The sequence below is a fragment of the Pan paniscus genome, chromosome 6 (genome assembly GCF_029289425.2).
Source record: "Pan paniscus chromosome 6, NHGRI_mPanPan1-v2.0_pri, whole genome shotgun sequence".
Classification (NCBI taxonomy): domain Eukaryota; kingdom Metazoa; phylum Chordata; class Mammalia; order Primates; family Hominidae; genus Pan; species Pan paniscus.
The window spans coordinates 60,765,792-60,788,239 of NC_073255.2; the positions used below are offsets into that span (position 1 = coordinate 60,765,792).

Here is a 22,448-nt window from a genome sequence, read left to right on the forward strand (position 1 = left end):
AGCTAATGGGATTAATAAGAATGCCTGAGGGTAACATCTATCACAAATTAATGTTTCCCAAGCATCTGTTGTATCTCTTCCAAAACCTGTTTAAATCTGTTTTGATTCCTTTTTTTTTTTTTTTTTTTTGAGACAAAGTCTCGCTCTGTTGCCCAGGCTGGAGTGCAGTGGCACGATCTCGGTTCACTGCAACCTCCGCCTCCTGGGTTCAAGTGATTCTCCTGCCTCAGCCTCCCGAGTAGCTGAGACTACAGGTGCCCACCACCACGCCCGGCCAATTTTTTGTATTTTTAGTAGAGATGAGCTTTCACTGAATTAGCCAGGATGGTCTCAATCTTCTGTCCTCGTGATGCACCCACCTCAGCCTCCCAAAGTGCTGGGATTACAGGTGTGAGCCACCACGCCCGGCCTAAGTCTGTTATGATTCTATAATCTGATTCGGTATTATGTAAACTGGTGAGTATGAATGCATCAAGAGTTGTTTCTATGAAAACTAGTCGAATGCTTTGGAAGGAGTTGATAAATGCTGTCACTTTTTAAAAATTGCTATCAAATTAGGTGTTAGCAATACTACCTCACTGAAGAAAAATCATAAAACTCTCAGGATTCCTCCACAAATATTTGCCACGTGTCAGTTGCTTGTGTAACTGACTTGTGAAACTGCTTCATGAAACAGAAACTGTTGCATTATAGGTATGAGCACCCATTCTTTAAAATCACTCATAGAAAAGGCTTAGCTGGCTGAGTGCAGGGGCTCATGCCTGTAATCCCAGCACTTTGGGAGGCTGAGGCGGGCAGATCACAAGGTCAGGAGTTCCAAGACCAGCTTGACTAATATGGTGAAACCCTGTCTCTACTAAAAATACAAAAATTAGCCAGGCGTGGTGGCAGGTTCCTGTAGTCCCAGCTACTCGGGAGGCTAAGGCAGGAGAACCACTTGAACCTGGTAGGCAGAGGTTGCAGTAAGCCGAGATCGTGCCACTGCACTCCAGCCTGGGCAACAGAGCGAGACTCCATCTCAAAAAAAAGAAAAAAAAGAGGCTTAGCTTTATTTCCAAAGATGAGAAAATGAATGCACATTTATATATTTTAAATTAAAATAAAATATTTAAGATCTCTTTTATGGATCGCTAGTTTAGCCATCTTTTTTGCTTAACACATCAGATACGGGTCTCAATTGCTTCAGATAGGATTTCTATCATTCCAATTATATGTGATAATCATTATCCTTATGTAGCCAATAAACTCATTGAAGGGGATTTTTTTGGTTTGTTTTTTGTTTTTTGTAGAGACAAGGTTTCACTATGTTGCCCAAGCTGTTCTCAAACTCCTGGGCTCAAGCCATCCTCCCACCTCTCCCTGCCGAAGTGCTGGGATTGCAGGTGTGAGCCACCACACGCAGCGTGGGGGGCTTGTTAAAATCCACATCACACAACTAATATTCAGAAATGCATAATGTTGGATGCTGCTGTGAATGCAAAAGACAACAAATACAACAGGTGCTGGGAGAAGGGAAAAGTCTGATTGAGACTAGGGATGAGGGAAGACTTCATGAAAAAGGCAGAGTTTGAATTTGTGCTGATACCAGCAGGTAGGGTTTGGAGATTAGAGAAAACGGGGGACCATTGCAGACAGGAAATAAAACTTGAGCAAGAGCAGGGACAATAAGGAGACTGTCAGCTAGAGCTGAGCTTTTATTTGGTGTATATTAGTGCTTTGGGATCTTTGGGTTTCAAGGGATAGATTCATTTGGTTTATTTTATTTTATTTTTTTTGAGACAGAGACTTACTGTGTCACCCAGGCTGGAGTGCAGTGGCACAGTCTCGGCTCACTGCAACCTCCGCCTCCCGGGTTCAAGTGATTCTCCTGCCTCAGCCTCCCAAGTAGCTGGGACTACAGGCATGCGCCACCACACCCAGCTAATTTTTGTATTTTTAGTAGAGACGGGGTTTCACCATGTTGGCCAGGCTAGTCCGCCCCCATCGGCCTCCCAAAGTATTGGGATTATAGACGTGAGCCGCTGCACCTGGCCCATTTGGTTTATTCTTAATTAACTGTAAGACTCCCCAAAGACAGGAATAGAAAGACATCTAGAACTAAGCGGCATGTCTGCTTTTCCACATTCTAGCCCAAGGAGTTAGTTTTAATTTTCTGGAACCATTTATTATGTTTAGAAGGAAGATGATTCATTCACTCAATAAATATTTTTTGAGTAGCTAGTATGTGACAAGATTTTTTTCTTTTCCTTTTTTCTTCTTACGGTCTACTGGTCATTTCATATGTGACAAAAATTATGCTTTTTATCAGCTAGACATCACTGAGAAAAATAGACATGACCCCAAACCCAAGGAGCTTATTGAAAGACATTTAGCAACTATACTAATAAATTGCAAAAGAGATGTTTTTTAAACAAAATGAAAACAGGGTGCTATGAATACACATTAGGGAATCAGGGAGAAACTGTGGGGAAGTGAAATTTAAGATGAGAAAGAAAAGATAAGTAGAACCTACGAAAAGTAAGTGGAAAAGAGCATTTTGGACATGTGCTAAAAATCATCTGCAAAAATCACGGGTATATTTGAGAAATTAAGAGAAGACCACTGTGGTTGGTGTGGAAGGAGGGAGAGAATGACTTGAAGTGAGCTTGGAGAAGTGAGCAGGTCTTAAATACACAAAGCCTGTGGCCATGAAAACAGGTCTGACTTTTACTCTGAGTGCAGTGGAAAGCCTTTGGGGGAATTTAAGCAGAAAGATAACATAATAAGTAATCCATTTCTACATTAAAAATCATCCTGGTGCTATATACTCACTGAATTTGTGAGAGGCAGAGGTTGAAAGGAGAAAAACCAGTTAAGCTACTGTAGCATTCTCAGTGATAGAAAATAGCATAAAACTAGTCATTGGAGGAAAGGAGGGAGATTTGAGTGCTTTCCTTTGGAAACAGCAGAGATTAGCTAAGGGGTAAAAGCAAAGGAAGAAAAAAGATGACTTCAAAGAGTGGAACCCAGGAAATGGCACTATTGGTAATGGTAAATCAGATCATGTCATTCCTCTGCTCAAAGCGCATGGCTCCCATTTCACTCAGAGTAAAACCCAAAGTCCTTAAGATGGCCTAAACAGTCCTATAGAATCTGGCCTGTTACCTGTCGAATTTCATCATTTACTTTTCTTCCCCTTATTCCATTCTAGCCATCCTGGCCTCATTCTTCTTCCTTAAACATGGCCCTGGGGCCTTTGCACTGTTAACCTGTCAAGCTTCTTTCTCAAATGTCACCTCTCCAGTGCCATCTTTCCTGACCACGCTATTTAAATTTGTAACTGCCCCACACCCATATTCTTGAACCCTTACACTACTTTACTTTTATCTTCTGACATACTATATAATTTACCCAGTTATGCTGTTTGTTGTCTACTTTCTTTTCTAGAATATAAGCTTCATAAAGGCAGGGAGTTTTTGTCTCTTTTATTCACTGGTACATCCCAAGCACCATGCCTGGCATATATATAGGAAGCACTGAATAACCATTCATTAAACACATGGGGAATTTAGCATATGATAAAGGTAACATCTCAAACCAGTGATAAAAAGCTGCTTTGTTCAATAATTGATGTTGGGATTTCTGGGAAACCATCTGGAAAAAGATAAAGTTGGATCTGTACCTCATACTTTACATCAGAATAGTCTTCAAATGGATCAAATATTTAAATATGAAAAATGAAACCACAAAAAGTTATGCAAGAAAAAAATGGGAGAATTCCTTTATAACTTTCACCAAAGAAAAACTTTCTAATCACAGTGATTGATGGGTTCAACTCATTAAAAACACCAAAAGCGGCCGGGCGCAGTGGCTCACACCTGTAATCCCAGCACTTTGGGAGGCCTAGGCGGGCAGATCACGAGGTCAGGAGATTGAGACCATCCTGGCTAACACGGTGAAACCCCGTCTCTACTAAAAATATAAAAAATTAGCCAGGCATAGTGGCGGGCGCCTGTAGTCCCAGCTTCTTGGGAGGCTGAGGCAGGAGAATGGCGTGAACCCGGGAGGCGGAGCTTGCAGTGAGCCGAGATTGCGCCACTGCACTCCAGCCTGGGCGACAGAGCAAGACTGCCTCAAAAAAAAAAAAAAACCACCAAAAGCATCTGCATGGAAAAAAAAAACAACAAACTATAAGCAAAGTAAAAAGACATGTCAAGTTGAAAAAAATATTTTGTCACTCGAATTACAGTGGTCTCATCTTTCTAATATATAAAATACTTCTCTAAATCAGCAAGAGATTAGGAGTCCAACAGAAAAAGGTACAAAAGGCCAGGGACAGTGGCTCATGCATGTAATCCCAGCACTTTGGGAGGCTGAGGCGGGCTGATCACTTGAGGTCAGGAGTTTGAGACAAGTGTGACCAACATGGTGAAACTTCATCTCTACCAAAAATACAAAAATTAGCTGGGGGACTAGTGGTGGTGTGCACCTGTAGTCCCAGCTACACAGTAGGCTGAGGTCAGAGGATCACTTGAGCCCAGAAGGTGAAGATTGCAGTAAGCCATGTTTGCACCACTGCACTCCAGCCTGGGTGACAGAGTGAGACCCTGTCTCAAAAAAAAAAAAAAAAAAAAATTTTAAAAAGACAGTTCACAGCAAATAAAGTTCAAATGGATCTTAAACACAGGAAAAGTGTTCATCTGTACTGCAAACAAGAGGAAATTTGTATTAAAACTAGAGAAAGCTGGATATTTTATCACCAAGCTTGATATTTGCCATGAGTTTGATATTTTCCACAAGTATAACATATTCTGTTGGCAAAGCTGTGGGGAAACACTCTTACACTGCTGGTGTGAATGTGACAGATTGCATTTTCAGAAAAATGGCCAAAATACCTCCCATCCCAAATGCTTTCTTTGCAAGTGACTTTGACACTCATCCCATTATAGATGTGGAGATCTGTGTGCTCTCCATTGGATCTCGGCAAGGCTGTGACTGGAGGATGCAAAGCTTTGTGACTTTCAAGGCAGATCATAAATGGCAGTAAGACTTCTACCTCATTCTGTTGGGATGCTTACTCTAAACCTGACCACCTTGTCAGGAGGAAACCCAGACAGCCCATGGAGAAGCCCATGTGGAGAGGAGCCAAGGCCCACAGCCCTAGCCGAGCTCCCAGCTGAAAGCCAGCACCAATTTGCCAGCCTTGTGAGTAAGCCATCTTGAAAGTGAATCCTCCAATCCCCAGTCAAACCTTCCCACCTAGTCCTGCCCAAATTGCAGATTTATGAGCAAAGTAAATGATACTTGCTATTTTAATCCCCCAAGTTTTGGGATGGTTTGTTATGCAGCAAGATAATTGTTAGGGATTTTAGTACCTGAAAGTGGAGTGTTGCAAAAACAGAAACCTAAACCACAGGGCACTCACTTTGGAACTGAGCACTGGGGATGAGATAGAAAACGAGTGAAATAATAAAGGGCCTTAAGGCGAGTTAATGGAAAACTAAAGGGCCTTTGTCAAAACTCAAAGGATAGTAAGGAGAATGTTATTAGAAGCTGGAGGATAGAGGACCCTCGAAGAAGAAATGTTGGATAACATTGTTACCTTCAGTAACAAGGAAAATAGAGGCCAGGCATGGTGGCTAACACCTGTAATCCCAGCACTTCGGGAGGCCAAGGCCTCACTCGAGGTCAGGAGTTTGAGACTAGCCTGGCCAACACGGTGAAACCTCGTCTCTACTAAAAATACAAAAATTAGCCAGGGCATGGTGGTTTGCGCCCGTAATCCCAGGTACTCAAGAGGCTGAGACAGGAGAATCGCCTGAACCCGGGAGGCGGAGGTTGCAGTGAGCCCAGATTGCACCACTGCACTCCAGCCTGGGTGACAGAGAGAAATTCTGCCTCAAAAGAAAGAAAAAAAAAAAAAAGGAAAATAGAGAATATACTTAATGAACTCAACGATCTACTAAAGAGATTCTCAAGTAGAAGATTGAAAGTGCCAACTGGCAGTTTCTGGCTGCCTAAAGTAAAATGTGAGGGAAAAAGATAAACTAACTGAAGAACTGTTAAATATAAGTGAACAATGAATTCCTGAGTTTGAAAAGAAAACTTTCTCATTCACATCTGTCCAAGCAGCAAATGATAACCAAATTCAGAAAAGGATTCACACCAAAGATCTAACCCAGGGTGGACTATAATATGCTGTGTAACAACTTCAGAAGGATCCAGGGCAATGCCTCAGAGGACCTGTCCTCTCTTAAACGCAAGGTTTCTAAGAATGGTTAAGGTGACGTGCCACTGCAGTCTCACAGGGAACCCAAAGGAGAGAATGGCTGATCTCAAAGAGATTTATGGGTGTGGCATTTGTATTGTAGTGTAGCTGGATTATAAATTGGTAAACACTCCAGTTTTTTTGTTTGTTTGTTTGTTTGTTTTTGAGATGAAGTCTTGCTCTGTTGCCTAGGCTAGAGTGCAGTGGCACGATCTTGGCTCACTGCAACCTCCACCTCCCGGGTTCAAGCAATTCTCCTGCCCCAGCCTCCTGAGTAGCTGGGACTACAGGCATGTGCCACCACACCTGGCTAATTTTTTTTAATTTTTTACACTTTTTATTGAAGTAAAGTAACATACAAAAATACACATACTATAAATGTTAAAAGCTCAATTATCACCAAATGAATTCATTCGTGCAGTCTCCATCCAGATCAAGAAACAGAACATTACCAGTATCCCAGAAGATCCTTCTGTGTGTTCTCTCCTACTCCCTACCTCAAGTGTATTTTTTTTTTTAATTATACTTCAAGTTCTGGGGTATGTGTACAGAACGTGCAAGTTTGTTACAAGGGTATACATACTATGAACAGCACTCATGTAAAACAGCAACCTTAATTGATAAATGTTGTGTGTTCTGACTGCTCCACCATCTGGCTGTTCCTCCCTCTCCCTCTCCCCCGGCTTCCCTATTTGCTGAGACACAGCAATATTGAAATTAGGCCAAGTAATAACCCTACAATGGCCCCTGAGCATTCAAGTGAAAGGAAGAGTCACATTCTTCACTAAAAGGAACCAGGGATTTTTTGCCACTCATGGATGAGCAAAGAAAGTGGTTTCTTGAGATGGAATCTACTCCTGGTGAAGATGCTTTGAAACTGGTTAAGATTAATGAGAAGAGCATGTCAAATGCATTTGAAATAGGCCAAAAGCTTGGCCTCTTGGGCCAAACAGCCAAGTCCTGTGTACAAGGGAAAAGCTATTGAAGAAAATTAAAATTGCTACTCCAGTGAACACATGAATGATAAGAAAGCAAAACAGCTGTGTTGCAGATATGGAGAAAGTTTTAATGGATTGGATAGAAGATCAAACCAGCCACAACATTCCCTTAAGCCAAAGCCTAATCCAGAGCAAGGCCCTACCTCTCTTCAATTCTCTGAAGGCTGAAAGAGGTGAGGAAGCTGCAGAAGAAAAGTTGGAAGCTATAAGAGGTTTAAGGAAAGAAGCTGTCTCGATAACATAAAAGTGCTAAGTGAAGCAGCAAGTGCTGATATAGTAGCTGCGGCAAGTTATCCAGAAGACCTAGCTAGGATCACTGATGAAGGTGACTGTACTAAACACATTTTCAGTGCAGATGAAACAGCCTTATATTGGAAGAAGATGCCATCTAGGACTTTATTTATTTATTTATTTATTTTTATTTATTAGTAGAGATGGGGTTTCACCATGTTGGCCAGGCTGGTCTCGAGCTCCTGACCTCAAGTGATCCTCCTGCCTGTGCCTCCCAAAGTGCTGGGATTACAGGCGTGAGCCACCATGCCCAACCCAATCTAGGACTTTAATAGCTAGAAGGAGAAGTCAACTCATGGCTTCAGAAGACAGGCTGACTTCTTTTGTTAAGGGATAATGCACCTGGTGACTTTAAGCTGGAGTCAATGTTCATATTATTCTAGAAATCCTAGGTTCCTTAAGAATTATGCTAAGTCTACTTTGCCTGTGCGCTAGAAATGGATCAACAAAGCCTGCATGACAGCATACCTGTTTACGCATGGTTTACTGAATATTTTAAACCCACTGTTAAGAACCACTGCTCAGGAAAAAAAAAAAATCCCTTTAAAAATTACTGCTCATTGACAATGCACCTGGTTACCCAGGAGCTCTGATGGAGATGTACAAGAAGACTAATGCTGTTTTCATGCCCACTAACACAACAACCATTCTGCAGCCCACGGATCAAGGAGTAATTTTGACTTTCAAGTCTTATTATTTAAGACATGCATTTCATAAGGCTCTAGCTGCCGTAGATAGTGATTCCTCTGATGGATCTGGCCAATGTAAATTGAAAGCCTCCTGGAAAAAAATCACCATTCCGATGCCATTAAGAACATTTGTGGTTCGGGAGAGGAGGTCAAATATCAACATTAACAAGAGTTTGGAAGAAGTTGATTCCAACCCTCATGAATGACTGAGGCTTTCAGGATTTCTGTGGAGGAACAAACTGCAGGCATGGTGGAAATAGCAAGAGAACTAGAATTAGAAGTGCAGCCTGAAGATGTGGTGGAATTGCTGCTTAAGGATGAGGAAAAAAAGTGGTTTCTTGAGATGGAATCAGTTCCTGGTGAAGATGCTTTGAATAATGTGGAAATGACAACAGCGGATTTAGAATATTCCATAAACTTATTAGATAAAGCAGCAGCAGGATTTGAAAAGACTGACTCCAATTTTGAAAGAAGTTCTACTGTGGTAAAAATGCTATAAAACAGCATCACATGCTACAGAGAACTCTTCCGTAAAATGAAGATTCAGTGCAGCAAACTTTATTGCTGTCTTTTGTTTGTTTGTTTGTTTGAAACAGAGTCTCGCTGTGTCGCCCAGGCTGAAGTGCAGTGGTGCAGTCTTGGCTTGTTACAACCTCCATCTCCCGGGTTCAAGCAATTCTTCTGCCTCAGGCTCCCGAGTAGCTGGGATTACAGGCACGTGCCACCATGCCTGGCTATTTTTTTGTATTTTCAGTAGAGATGGGGTTTCACCATGTTGGCCAGGCTGGTCTCAAACTCCTGATCTTAAGTGATCCACCCACCTCGGCCTCCCAAAGTGTTGGGATTATAGGCATGAGCCACCACGCCCGGCCTTATTGCTGTCTTATATTAAGAAGTTGCCTTGGCCGGGCACAGTGGCTTACGCCTGTAATCCCAGCACTTTGGGAGGCTGAGGCGGGCAGATCATAAGGTCAAGAGATTGAGACCATCCTGGTCAACCAACATGGTGAAACCCTGTCTCCACCAAAAATATATAGCTGGGCGTAGTGGTGCACACCTGTAGTCCCAGCTACTCGGGAGGCTGAGGCAGGACAATTGCTTGAACCTGGGAAGGGGAGGTTGCAGTGAGCCAAGATTGCGGCACTGCACTCCAGCCTGGGCAACAGAGTGAGACTCTGTCTCAAAAAAAAAAAAAAAGAAGTTGCCACAGCCACCCCAACCTTCAGCAACCACCTCCCTGATCAGTCAGCAGCCATCAGCATCAAGGCAAGACCCTCCACTAGCAAAAAGATTACAACTTGCTGAAGGCTCAGATGATCATTACCATTTTTTAGCAATTGAATGTTTTAAATTAAGGTATGCACATTATTTATTTAGATGTAATGCCATTACACACTTAATAGACCAAATATAGAGTAAATTTAACTTTTATAGGCACTGGGAAACCAACAAATTCACGTGACTCACTTTATTGCAATATTATTGTGGTATCTGAACTGAACCCACAATATCTCTGAGGTGTCCTTGTAGTTTTTTAATCATTTGGATGAAATGAGAGTCATTTTTCCCGTGCAGCAAACTGTAAACACTTAAACGCAGAAATTATTTCATGTATGTTTTTGTCTTGAAAGATGATAGAAAGGTACTAATTTTTTTAAAAGAAAAGTTTGACCTGAACGACTCAGAGTCCTGAAGACTATCAGCACAATGGCTTAGATAACCTGGTGCTACACTTTCACTCCCTCCCTTGAGGGTCCCTGTAAGAACCGTTTTTGCCTGAGCAGGGATGTGCTTGATGTTTCAGGAATCACTGACGTTTCAGGATGTGGCCGTGGACTTCACCAGAGAGGAGTGGGACCAGCTGTACCCTGCCCAAAAGAACCTCTATCGAGACGTGATGCTGGAGAACTACAGGAATCTAGTTGCACTGGGTGAGGATGGCATCCCTGTGAAACTGGAAGCCGTTCACGTGGGTTTATTTCCTGAACTAGTGGAAGCCTGCAAAGTTTTTGTGAATATAGTTTGGGCTGGGATAGAAGAATGCTAATCAGTTTTGGAGTCAAAGACCTTTGTTTTCTGCTCTTTCTCCTCCAATGGAATGTCTTGATTGAGTTTGAGATGGGTGGCTTTATTTTGCTGCCTCTGAAGTCTCCCCTCCAGAGGCTCTAAAGATTGAAAAGGTTGGGAATGTGTCTGAGAATTTTGTTCCCAGTACAAACTCCTAAGATATATGTTACTCCTATGAATAGGGTATCAGCTTTGTAAGCCAGAGGTAATCGCGCAGTTGGAGCTAGAGGAAGAATGGGTGATAGAAAGAGACAGCCTGCTGGATACTCATCCAGGTAAGTGCACACTCTTGGGCACTGCTACTTAATGAGGGAAAACAGCCACTTCTGAACCACTCAGTGGAGTGTTCCAAAAATCTCCCTCTGGGATTTAAGGAATACTAAGCCTTTTGAAAAAAATCAGTTCATATTTTATATTTTTCTGAATTTGAAATGGCTGTCTTATTTTTTCTCATTGAACAGATAATATACACTTATATTGTTTTAAAAATGCACACAAACCAAAGGTTATTTTGAAGGTATCCATTTAAACACCCATAAATATCTTGATATTACAGATATCCACACAGCACTTTCTTTGTATTTTTTATTTACACATCCCTTATCAGTATTCTTTAAATCTTTCTTTTCCATGAGAGGTGATCCGAGAAGAAATTTTTTAAAAAGCTTTCTTTTCCATATCAAAAATCTTCTGCCATTTTAATCTATTTTTCATCTTTTCTTTTTCCTTTTATCATCAAACTCTTGACACTTGTATACAACCCACAGCCTAATTTCTAATTCTCTTGCTCTCCTTTGTGATATGACCCCGATTCCTACCTCTACTACTAACATTGTTTTCTTGGAGATTACCACTAATTTCCTTCCAGTCAAATCCAGTGGCTACAAAGCCAGTTAGGATTGTGTTGACTTTCCCTTCTTGAAATGTTCTTCCACCCTGGCTTGTGATGCACACGATTCTTGTCTCTTCCAGCCTCTCTCTGTATCTCCCTCTGCCCCTTTCCTGCATTTTCTTTCTCCTTATTCTCCTAAAAATATGTATCCCTATGGACTGGCTGTTCCACTCTGCAGTAAAGTGCTTTTAAGTAGTCCTTCTGTATCATTTTCTCATTTCTCCATTTCTAGTCCCAGTATTTCACCCACATTCTCCTGTCAGAATTGAGATTATGGCTGGGCATGGTGGCTTACGCCTGTAATCCTAGCACTTTAGGAGGCCGAGGCAGATGGATCACCTGAGGTCAGGAGTACGAGACCAGCCTGGCCAACATGGTGAAACCCAGTCTCTACTAAAAATACAAAAAATTAGCCAGGCATGCTGGCACTCGCCTGTAGGCCCAGCTACTTGGGAGGCTGAGGCAAGAGAATTGCTTAAACCTGGGAGCGGAGGTTGCAGTGAGCCAAGATCGCGCCACTGCACTCCAGCCTGGGTAACAGAGCGAGACTCCATCTCAAAAATAAAAAAAAATTTAGATTATATTTTTGTTTATTAGTGTCATGCTGTCATTTTACTTAAATATTTCAAAACCTGGATCTGTTGGCTTTATACTCTCTTCTTTAAAGCATTCCCTTAAATATGGGATTTCTTGACCAAAAAAAAAAAAATCCCAACCACCTTAGTTTCCTATTTCTGGCATACCACCTACGATGTTCTGCTTGGCTGTTTTAACAAGGAGTGGACTGCTGACTGTACACCAGATGCTGAGTTAGGTAGTTTCTACTCTGGTCCATGACACCAGGTGAACCTACCCCATCTCTGTGAGTTCCCACTCTGGCTCTTTGCTCTGGTACCTGGCTTCATCGTTTGGACTTGGTTTTCTGTCATTCAAACTCTTCGCCTTTTTCAAGTTGACTTTGACTTGGCTATCCTTCTTGCTTTTAATGCTCTAAGTGATCTTAGGTAGAAAACCTTGTTCCTGGCCGGGCACAGTGGCTCACGCCGGTAATCTCAACACTTTGGGAGGCCAAGGCGGGCAGATCACGAGGTCAAGAGAGCGAGACCATCCTGGCCAACATAGTGAAACCCCATCTCTACTAAAAATACAAAAATTAGCCAGGCGTGGTGACGTGCGCCTGTAGTCCTAGCTACCTGGGAGGCTGAAGCAAGATAATCGCTTGAACCTGGGAGGCAGAGGTTGCAGTGAGCCGAGATTGCACCACTGCACTCCAGCCTGGCAACAGAGCAAGACTCCATCTCAAAAAAGAAAAGAAAAGAAAAGAAAACCTTGTTCCTGTTTTAGCCTCACTGAGATCTCTTAGCCTCACTGAACCAGAATTTTCACCTAACCAGTGCTCACATTGCATGAATAGAGTTGGTAATTAAGACATTTTGTCAAGAAGCCCGGGCACCTTCCCTGACAATGCTGGGACGTATTTCTACAGCCTTCCACATCCCCAAACCTGGGGAGTAGGAAACTAAAGGAACAAATTAGAGAACTCCCTTTTCAGGTAAATTTCCAGGGCAGGGACCTACAGCAGAGAGCAGAGCTATTCCTTCCCCCAGGCACATATGCTGCCATCTGTAGGACCCACACTATCTCCTATTGTGTCCCTCTACACAGACCCCCAACTCGAAAAAATAACTGCTAATTTAGGAAAACTTCCAGATTTTGGCCGGGCTCAGTGGCTCATGGCTGTAATCCCAGCACTTTGGGAGGCCGAGGCGGACGATCACTTGAGATCAGGAGTTCAAGCCTGGCCAACATGGTGAAACCCCATCTCTACTAAAAATACAAAAATTAGCCAGGCATGGTGGCGGATGCCTGGAATCCCAGCTACTCGGGAGGCGGAGGCAGGAAAATCGTTTGAATCTGGGATGCAGAGGTTGCAGTGAGCCAAGATTGTGCCACTGCACTCCAGCCTGGGCAACAGAGCGAGACTCTGTCTCCAAAAAAATAAAAAGAAAAGTTCCAAATTTCATTGTGCATCTGTATGTGGATGCCCAAGGCTCTTGGTTCACATATAAGCTTGAGCAAGTGGTTTTTTTCACATCTCTTATCAGGGACAGGCAGCCTAACCGTCTTCCCTAAGGTGACTGCTTGCATTTCTTCAATATCCTGTGAGACAGAATCAGGGGTTCCCCTGAGAGGATGTAGTAAAACATTTCTGTTTGTCAGGAGGCTAAGAGAATGATAGAGCTTATGCAGTCTAATTCTGCACGCCCGCTAGGGTACTGCATGCCTCATTGTTATTGACATTTGCTGGTCCTTATTTATCTAAAATCTTTCTTAAGCTAAGCTGAGACCTGGAAAATACCCAGTAGATTTAGCAGCAAGAAGATTGGCAATTATATTATTGAGAGAAGTGACAGGGGGGTGATTAGAAGAACAGTCAGTTTGTACATTGTTGCATGAACAATGGGGAGGTTTAAAATGAAAAAATTAGAGCTAGCAAGTGTGTAATATTCTTATAAGCAGCTAGACTGAGGGCCGGGTACAGTGGCTCATGGCTCATGCCTATAATCCCAGCACTTTGGGAAGCCAAAGCAGATGGATCACGAGGTCAGGAGTTTGAGACCAGCCTGGGGTTCACCAACATGGTGAAACTCCATCTCTACTAAAAATACAAAACTTAGCCAGGCATGGTGGTGGGCGCTTGTAATCACAGCTACGTGGCAGGCTGAGGCTGGAGAATCACTTGAACCTGGGAGGTAGAGGTTGCAGTGAGCCAAGACTGCACCACTGCACTCCAGCCTGGGTGACAGAGTTAGACTCCATCTCAAACAAAAAAAAAGAAGCAGCAGCTAGCTAGAGTGAGGAGTGGGAAGGGGAAATAATAAAGAGGATATTAGCAGCCAGAATAAAAGGTAGTGTCAAAACAGGATTGTTCTAGGCCAGGCTCAGTGGCTCACGCCTAGCACTTTCGGAGACTGTGGAAGGATCCCTTGAGCCCGGGAGTTCAAGACCAGCCTGGGCAACATAGTGAGACCCCCATCTCTACAAAAAAATTAAAAGCCGGATGTGGAGGTATGAGCCTGTAGTTTCTGCTACTTGGGAGGCTGAGCTGGGAGGATCACTTGAGCCTAGGTGGTCGAGGCTGCAGTGAGTTACGATGGCACCACTGCACTCCAGCCTGGGCAATAGAGCGAGACCTTGTCTGAAAAAAGCAAAAGAATTGTTCTAAGCAGGAACGATTTTACTTGTTTATAATGCTGAAGGGAAGGAACCAGTAGAGAGGACAAGTAAAAAAATAGATACAGCTGGGTGCTCACGCCTGTAATCCCAGCACTTTGGGAGGCCGAGATGGACGGATCACTTGAGGTCAGGAGTTCAGGACCAGCCTGGCCAACATGGTAAAACCCCGTCTCTACTACAAATACAAAAATTAGCTGGGCTTGGTGGCGTGCACCTGTAATCCCAGCTACTCGGGAAGCTGAGGCATGAGAATCGCTTGAACCCCGGAGACGGAGGTTGCAGTGAGCCAAGATTGCACCACTGCACTCTAGCCTGGGTGACAGAGCAAGACTCTGTCTCAAAAAAAAAAAAAAAAAAAAGCCACAAGAGATGGAGCAAGGTTCTAGAAGAGATGGGAGTGGGATTAGAGGGAAGGACATTAGGGTGACTGTATATGTCAGTAAATATGTCAGTGGAAGATTTGGGGGAGTTCACACATCATGACTTCTGTTTTCTTGGCAAATTAGGAAGCAGTTTCCTTTGTTGAGTGTAAGGGAATTGGGAAGGCAGGTAGAGGACTCATGGTACATTTGCTGAAGCTTACAAGAGTCAGTGGAAGCTGACCAAAGATGAGCAGAGGCAGCACTGAGCAGTGATGAGGGCCCCCGTGAGACTCTGCCCCATAGAGCTGTGGTTTCTAATTTGCATGAGTATGCTCTTCCTCCTGTTATATTTAACGCTGGAAAGGGTTTATAGGACAGGGGTTGAGGGTGTTAGATTTTAGGGACTAAAGGAGGAAAACTGTGTGAAACTGTATGAGAGTTAATTCAAGTGATTTGGCAAGTCTAGGAAGTGACAGGAAGTAGAATGAAGCCTGAAGAGGACTTAAAACTAAAAGACCAAGGGAGAGTCAAAGAAATGGAGATGTAGAAGAGGTCAGAAAGAGACAGAATGTGAGTAAGGCAGGAGAGTGTTACAATGAGTTGGAGATTTCTTAACGTGGAGCAGGCAAGGTCCAGAATATGAATGTATTGCCATGTAAGTAGACTGTTGAAGGTGGAACAAAGGTGAAGGCACAAACAACTACCAGTTGGATTACAAGATGGAAGAGAAGCACCCATGTAATAGCAACTGAACTGAAAAAAATAAAACACCTAGGAATAAACTTCAACAAGAGATATGCAATACCTTCATAGGAGAAACTTTAAACACTTCCGACAGACACAAAAATAAACCTGAATAAATAGACATGCCAAGATGGCAATGTCCCTACTATACATGTAATACAATTCCATAAAAAGTGCCTGCAGGCCGGGTGCCAGGGCTCACACCTGTAATCCCAGCACTGTGGGAGACTGAGGCAGGTGGATTACTTGAGTCCAGGAGTTTGAGACCAGCCTGGGCAACAGGTTGAGAGCCCATTTCTACCAAAAAAAAAAAAAAAAAAAAAATAGCCAGGTGTGGTAACACACGCCTGTAGTCCCAGCCACTCAAAAGGCTGAAGCAGGAGGATCGATTGAGCCCTGGATGTCGAGGCTGCAGTGAGCTATGATTGCACCACTGCACACCAGCCTGGGCTACAATGTGAGTCCATCTCAAAAATAAAAAACGTGCCTACAAGAGTTTGAGGGGAAAGCTAGGTAAGCTTATCTAAAGTTCATATGGAAAATCCAAAGCACAAAAATTATCAAGAAAATTCTGAAAAGGAAAATCGATGAGGGAGATTATTCCTACTAGATATTTAAAATATACAGTAAAATTTCATTAATGAAGTCAGACCAACTGAACAGAATAGACAAGTCAGAAGTAAACCCAAATACATGTGGGCATTTAATATAAAGGCATTATTTTAAATAATGGCATCATTTCAAATTAGGAGGTGAAAAGTGGGCATTGTAGTAAAGTGTTGAGACAACTGGTGCTTTTGAAATGTGCACCTCTTCATATATGGTAGATAGCCATCTGGAGAGAGACAAAATTGGATCTATAGCTTACCCCTTGAGCCAAGATAAACTCCAGAGGAAACAGATTTTACACGTAAAACATCAAACTATAAGAGATCTGGAAGAGGCTGGGTGCAGTGGCGCACACCTGTAGTCCCAGCTACTCAGGAGGCTGAGGCATGAGAACCGCTTGAGCCTGGAAGGTGGAGGTTGCAGTGAACTGAGACTGTGCCACTGCACTCCAGCCTCGGTGACAGAGCAAGACTAAAAAAAAAAAAAAAAAACTGGAGAGAGAGACGTGGAAGAAAACATGGGAGACATCTTTTATAACCTTGAAATGGGGGAGTTTTTTCTGACTATAATTTAAAATCCAGAAGCCATTAAAGAGGAGATTCATATATTCAATACACACAAATCCAAAAATTCTGCATGGTATAAAATAATAATTCTGCTTGATGTAAAATAAGTGAAAAGATAACAATGGAGGAAAATATTTTCAACTTAGGTCAAAAGGTCTTTTTTTTTTGAAATAGAGTCTTGCTCTGTTGCCCAGGCTGGAGTGCAGTGACACGATCTCCACTCACTGCAACCTCTGCCTTCCAGGTTATGAACAGTTCTTAAAGGAATCCAGATACATTTAACATATGAAAAAATGTTCAATCTCAGTCATAATAAGAGAAATACAAATTAAAGCTACACAAATTATATTTTCTTGCCTACCATATTAGCAAAAGTTGAAAAGTTTGGCAGTATACACCGCTGGGTCCATGAGGAGGAAAGCATTTTCATACATTACTGGGATCAGGTGAACTGGAAGTCAGCACAAAGATGTCCTAGACCAGTCATGGGGCTTCCTTTCCACATACCTTGTTTGGTGTTGTAGGCTCTTTGGATGAAAAATAATGTAGTCTAGAGTAACATGTTTTTGTAAATAAAGTTTTATGGGAACACAACCACACTCATTCTTTTACATAAGAGGCGGGAGGATTGCTTGAGCTCAGGAGTTCAGGACCATCTTGGGCAACATGAAGAAACCCATAGCCACAAAACACAAAAATTAGCTGAGCGTGGTGGTGCACACCTGTAGTCCCAGCTATTCGGGAGGCTGAGTGTTGAGCCAAGAGGATCACTTGAGCCTAGGAGGTGGAGGTTGCAGTAAGCCGAGATCGTGCCACTCGCCTCCAACCTGGGCGACAGAGACTGTCTCAAAAATAAAACAACCAAAAAAACCATTGTCTGTGGATTCTTTCACCCTGCAACAGCAGAGCTGAGTGCGACAGAGACCATATGGCCCACAAAACTTAAAATATTTACTATCTGGCCCTTTACAGAAAAAAAACTTGTCAACCTTGCCAAAGCAATAGTTGTAAATTATTGTTAACCACCACTTTCATTAAAAAATGCATTTTTCTTGCCATCCATAAGATCTATATAATCTATAAAATTGAAATTGAGGCCTGGCGCAGTGGTGCATGCTTGTAATCCCAGCACTTGGGAGACGAGGTGGGTGGATCACGTGAGGTCAGGAGTTCGAAACCAGCCTGACCAACCTGATGAAACCCTGTCTCTACTAAAGATACAAAAATTAGCCAGGCATGGTGGCGGACGCCTGTAATCCCAGCTACTCAGGAGGCTGAGGCAGGAGAATCTCTTGAACCTGGGAGTTGGAGGTTGCGGTGAGCCGAGATCACGTCATTGCTCTCCAGACTGGGCAACAAGAGCAAAACTGTCTCAAAAAAAAAAAAATTGAAACAGAAGTGTTACCCAACAATATTTATCGTTATCACTGTGTCTGATGAACTCTGACATTTTCTGTCTTTTTTTAGCATATTCTGTTTGTTTCTAATTTGAATTAACTACTGAATTAAAGTCATAACCCACTATAAATTGACACATTTTTAAATTAATAAGAGAACCAAAAATATGATGATGCTTTACATGTAGAAAGGATTAATATTTTTTCAAAAAAATTGTTTTCCCCCTTCCCTTTCTCCCTAATTCTCTCCCTCCTTTCCCTCTCTCCTCTCCCTCCTTCTTTCCCTCTCTCCTCTCCCTCCTTCTTTCCCTCTCTCCTCTCCCTCCTTCTTTCCCTCTCTCCTCTCCCTCCTTCTTTCCCTCTCTCCCTTCTTTCTTACTTCCTTGTTTCCTTCCTTCCTGTTTCCTAAACAATGTAGTTCAAAAGGCATGGATGGGCCTGAGCAGGGGAAACATCTGCTTGGCAAGGCATGCCCTGGTGCGGAGGCCCTGCAAGATGTTCTTCAGGTTGCCCAGTGGCATCACAGCATGCTCATACTAAGCTAGAGCTTAGGCAATGAATGCCTTGAACTCCAGACTCCTGTGTAGTAGGAGCCTAGAGGACCATACCTCCCTGTGGGTTCAGGAACCAGGTCCACAGGCTGCAGATTCAGTGCTAAGAGACGTGAGAGGCAGTCTGTAGAGCTCCAGCCAATCATTTCAAACACTCTGGAGTCAAAGTCCACGTGCAACAGAAGCCTTTTGGCTGAAAAGAAAGTGTTCCAGTTGACAGTTTGGTTGAAATAATACATCGGTTTAAAATTAATCTTCTCAATCAGGTATAACTGTAATCACATATACTTTTAATTTTTCCACGTGTAATTTAATCTTAGACCATAGTCATTTGTATATATTTTGTACATCTATTGATCTATTTTCCATAACTTTTTGACTTGGACTTTTTTTTTTCTCTTAAAAATTTGTGGCCAGGCGTGGTGGCTTACGCCTGTAATTCCAGCTCTTTGGGAAGCCAAGGCGGAAGGATCACTTGAGCCCAGGAATTTGAGACCAGCCTAGGCAATGTAGGGAGACTTCGTCTCTACCAAAAAAAAAAAAAGGCAGGGTATCATGGCACGTGCCTGTGGTCCCACCTACTCTGGAGGCTGAGGCAAAAGGATCACTTGAGCCCAGGAGGTCAAAGCTGATGTGAGCTATGATCACACCACTGCACTCCAGCCTAGGTGACAAAGCAAGACCCTGTCTCAAAAAAAAAAAAAAAAAAAAAATCTAATATATGTTTGGCCAACTAACTACTCTTGCTGTGCTATTTCTAATAAGAAGCTACAACCTAAATGTGAGTTGGTTAAAAATACTTTGGTACTGACTGGGCGCGGTGGCTCACACCTACAATCCCAGCACTTTGGGAGGTTGAGGAGGGCGAATCACAAGGTCAGGAGTTCGAGACCAGCCTGACTAACATGGTGAAACCCCATCTCTATTAAAAATACAAAAAATTAGCTGGGCGTGGTGCCAGGCACCTGTGATTCCAGCTACTTGGGAGGCTGAGGCAGGAGAATCATTTAAACTCAGGAGGCAGAGGTTGCAATGAGCCGAGATCACACCACTGCACTCCAGCCTGGGTGAAAAAGCGAGACCCTGCCTCAAAAATAATAATAATAATAATTTCATACATAAGGTCTTAAGGCCTACTTTTACTCCTGTAATTTTTGTTTGTTTGTTTGTTTGTGACGGAGTTTCACTCTTGTTGCCCAGGCTGGAGTGCAATGGCACAATCTCGACTCTGCAACCTCCACCTCCTGAGTTCGAGTGATTCTCCTGCCTCAGCCTCCCGAGTAGCTGGGATTATAGGCATGTGCCACCACGCCTGGCTAATTTTTTGTATTTTTAGTAGAGACGGGGTTTCACTATGTTGGCCAGGCTGATCTCGAACTCCTGACCTCAGGTGATCCACCCAACTCGGCCTCCCAAAGTGCTTGGGATTACAGGTGTGAGCTACTGTGCCTGGCCTCCTCCTATAATTTTATGCTTGAATTTACTTATTTGAATGTACTGTATTAAATGAGTAGGAATAGCTTGTTGGCCATGCATAAACTAATTTTTGTTTTGTTTTGTTTTTGTCGTTGTTGTTTGCGAGACAGGGTCTGGCTCTTGTCACCCAGGCTGAAGTGCAGTGGCACAATCTCAGCTCACGGCAACCTCTGCCTCCCAGGCCCAAGCAATTCTCCCACCTCATCCTCTCCAGTAACTGGGACTGTAGGTGCGCACCATCACACCCAGATAATTTTTGCATCTTTTTGTAGAGACAGGGTTTTGCCATGTTGCCCAGGCTGGTCTTGAGCTCCTGGGCTCAAGCATTTGCCCACCTTGGCCTCCCAAAGTGCTAGGATTATAGGCAAGAGCCACCATACCAAGCCTAATTTTTTGTTAAGGATAATTTAAAAGGGTTGGGGCTACCAGATTTTGTGTGGGTGAACATGATGAAATCAGTGACTTAGGAAGAATAATTTAGTTTTATTATGATGAATAATAAAATGGGAGGAGAGATTGTTGGCAAGGAGACTAGTTAGGATCTCCTTAAAACAGAGGCTCTTAAACTTTTTTTGAATCTTGGACCCCTTTGAAAATCTAATGAAAGTTATGGTTCTCGCTCCAGAAAAATATATATATGTACTTGCGCACAAAACTTCGTGTTCAATTTTAGCAGGTCTACAGATCCCCAGTACCACCAAAATATTCACAAAAGAAATAAAACAGCCCATAAATATATGGGGAAATGCTCAAGCTAAACATAATGAAATAAATAAAAATTAAAATGGATGAGGTACCATTTTTCACCCATCAAATTGGCAAAATCAAAACGTTATCACATCTTGTATGGGGAATGGTGTGGGTGAAATGAGTTACATTTCACACTGTTAGGTGCATTTGGTAGAGCCTTATGTGTGTTTGGTCTCCCAGGCTTAGGTACAGTGGCACAATCATGGCTGACTGCAGCCCCAGCCTCCCTGGGCTCAGGTGGTCCTCTCACCTCAGCCTCCCTAATAGCTAGGATGGCAAGCACATGCCACCACACCTGGCTGTGTTTTTTGTATTTTTTATAGACAGGATTTCGCTTTGTTGTCCAGGTTGATCTTGAACTCCTGGGCTCAAGCAGTCTGCCTGCCTTGGCCTCCCAAAATGCTAAGATTACAGGTGTGAGCCACTGTGCCCAGCCATGGTAGAGCCTTTTAAGAGAACAATTTGACAGAATTTATCGAAATGTGTAGTGTGCAAACCCTATGATCTGGCATTGCCTTTTTTTTTTTTTTTTTTCCTGAGACGGAGTCTTGCTCTGTTGCCTAGACTGGAGTGCAGTGGCACGATCTTGGCTCACTGCAACCTCCGCCTCCTGGGTTCAAGTGATTCTCCTGCCTCAGCCTCCTGAGTAGCTGGGATTACAGACATGCACCACCACGCCCAGCTAATCTTTGTATTTTTTTAGTAGAGATGGGGTTTCACCGTGTTGGCCAGGCTGGTCTTGAACTCCTGACCTCGCAATCCGCCCACCTTGACCTCCCAAAGTGCTGGGATTACAGGTGTGAGCCACCGTGCCTGGACTGGCATTGCATATTGTCTGTCATATTGAAATACTAGCTTAGGTCCATAAGATGTTTGTATAAGGATGTTCATTGCATTATTGTATGAAATAGCAAAGAAAATTGGAAACCTAAAATTTAACAGCAGGAGAAAAGATTTTTTAAAAGTAGGATATGCCCTTTAAAAAGAATGAAGTAGACCTATATATATATATACTCATTTAGAAAGAATATTGTTAAGTAATGAAATTACATGGGCAATACATACATTATCCTGTTTTGGTTTATAAATAAATTAAAACTATGTATGTATAAATACATACACATAGTTACTCATATATACATGTGTGTTAGAAGGGACTCTTCCTCCCTGAGAGTTGACAGATGATACCTGCATATCAAAGTAGGTGTAGGAACCCTCACCCACATCTCCATGAGCATAGGAAATGGTCTCATGAACCTCATCCCTTGGCCAGCCAGAGCAAGGCTATAAGAAAGATATGACGGCCAGGCGCGGTGGCTCACGCCTGTAATCCCAGCACTTTGGGAGGCCGAGGCAGGCGGATCATGAGGTCAGGAGATCGAGACCATCCTGGCTAACACGGTGAAACCCCGTCTCTACTAAAAATACAAAAAAAATTAGCCGAATGTGGTGGCGGGCACCTATAGTCCCAGCTACTCAGGAGGCGGCTGAGGCAGGAGAATGGCGTGAACCTGGGAGGCAGCGCTTGCAATGAGCCGAGATCACGCCACGGCACTCCAGCCTGGGCAACAG

At 43.0% G+C, this 22,448-nt stretch overlaps 1 protein-coding gene across 5 annotated transcripts in view; it reads left to right on the top strand.

The window, feature by feature from the left end:
* Positions 1-22,448, top strand: part of ZNF713 (zinc finger protein 713) — a 33,989-nt gene that overhangs the window by 1,456 nt on the left and 10,085 nt on the right. For 3 of the 5 annotated variants that reach the window (XM_055115968.1, XM_055115969.1, XM_034964145.3), the window contains exons 3-4: positions 10,030-10,156; positions 10,475-10,567. In XM_055115968.1, the coding sequence (XP_054971943.1) occupies positions 10,030-10,156; positions 10,475-10,567 (220 nt within the window). Of the gene's footprint in view, positions 1-4,928; positions 5,185-10,029; positions 10,157-10,474; positions 10,568-22,448 lie in introns of all 5 variants that reach the window. The other 2 variants (XM_034964141.2, XM_034964142.2) reach the window with 1 other exon arrangement.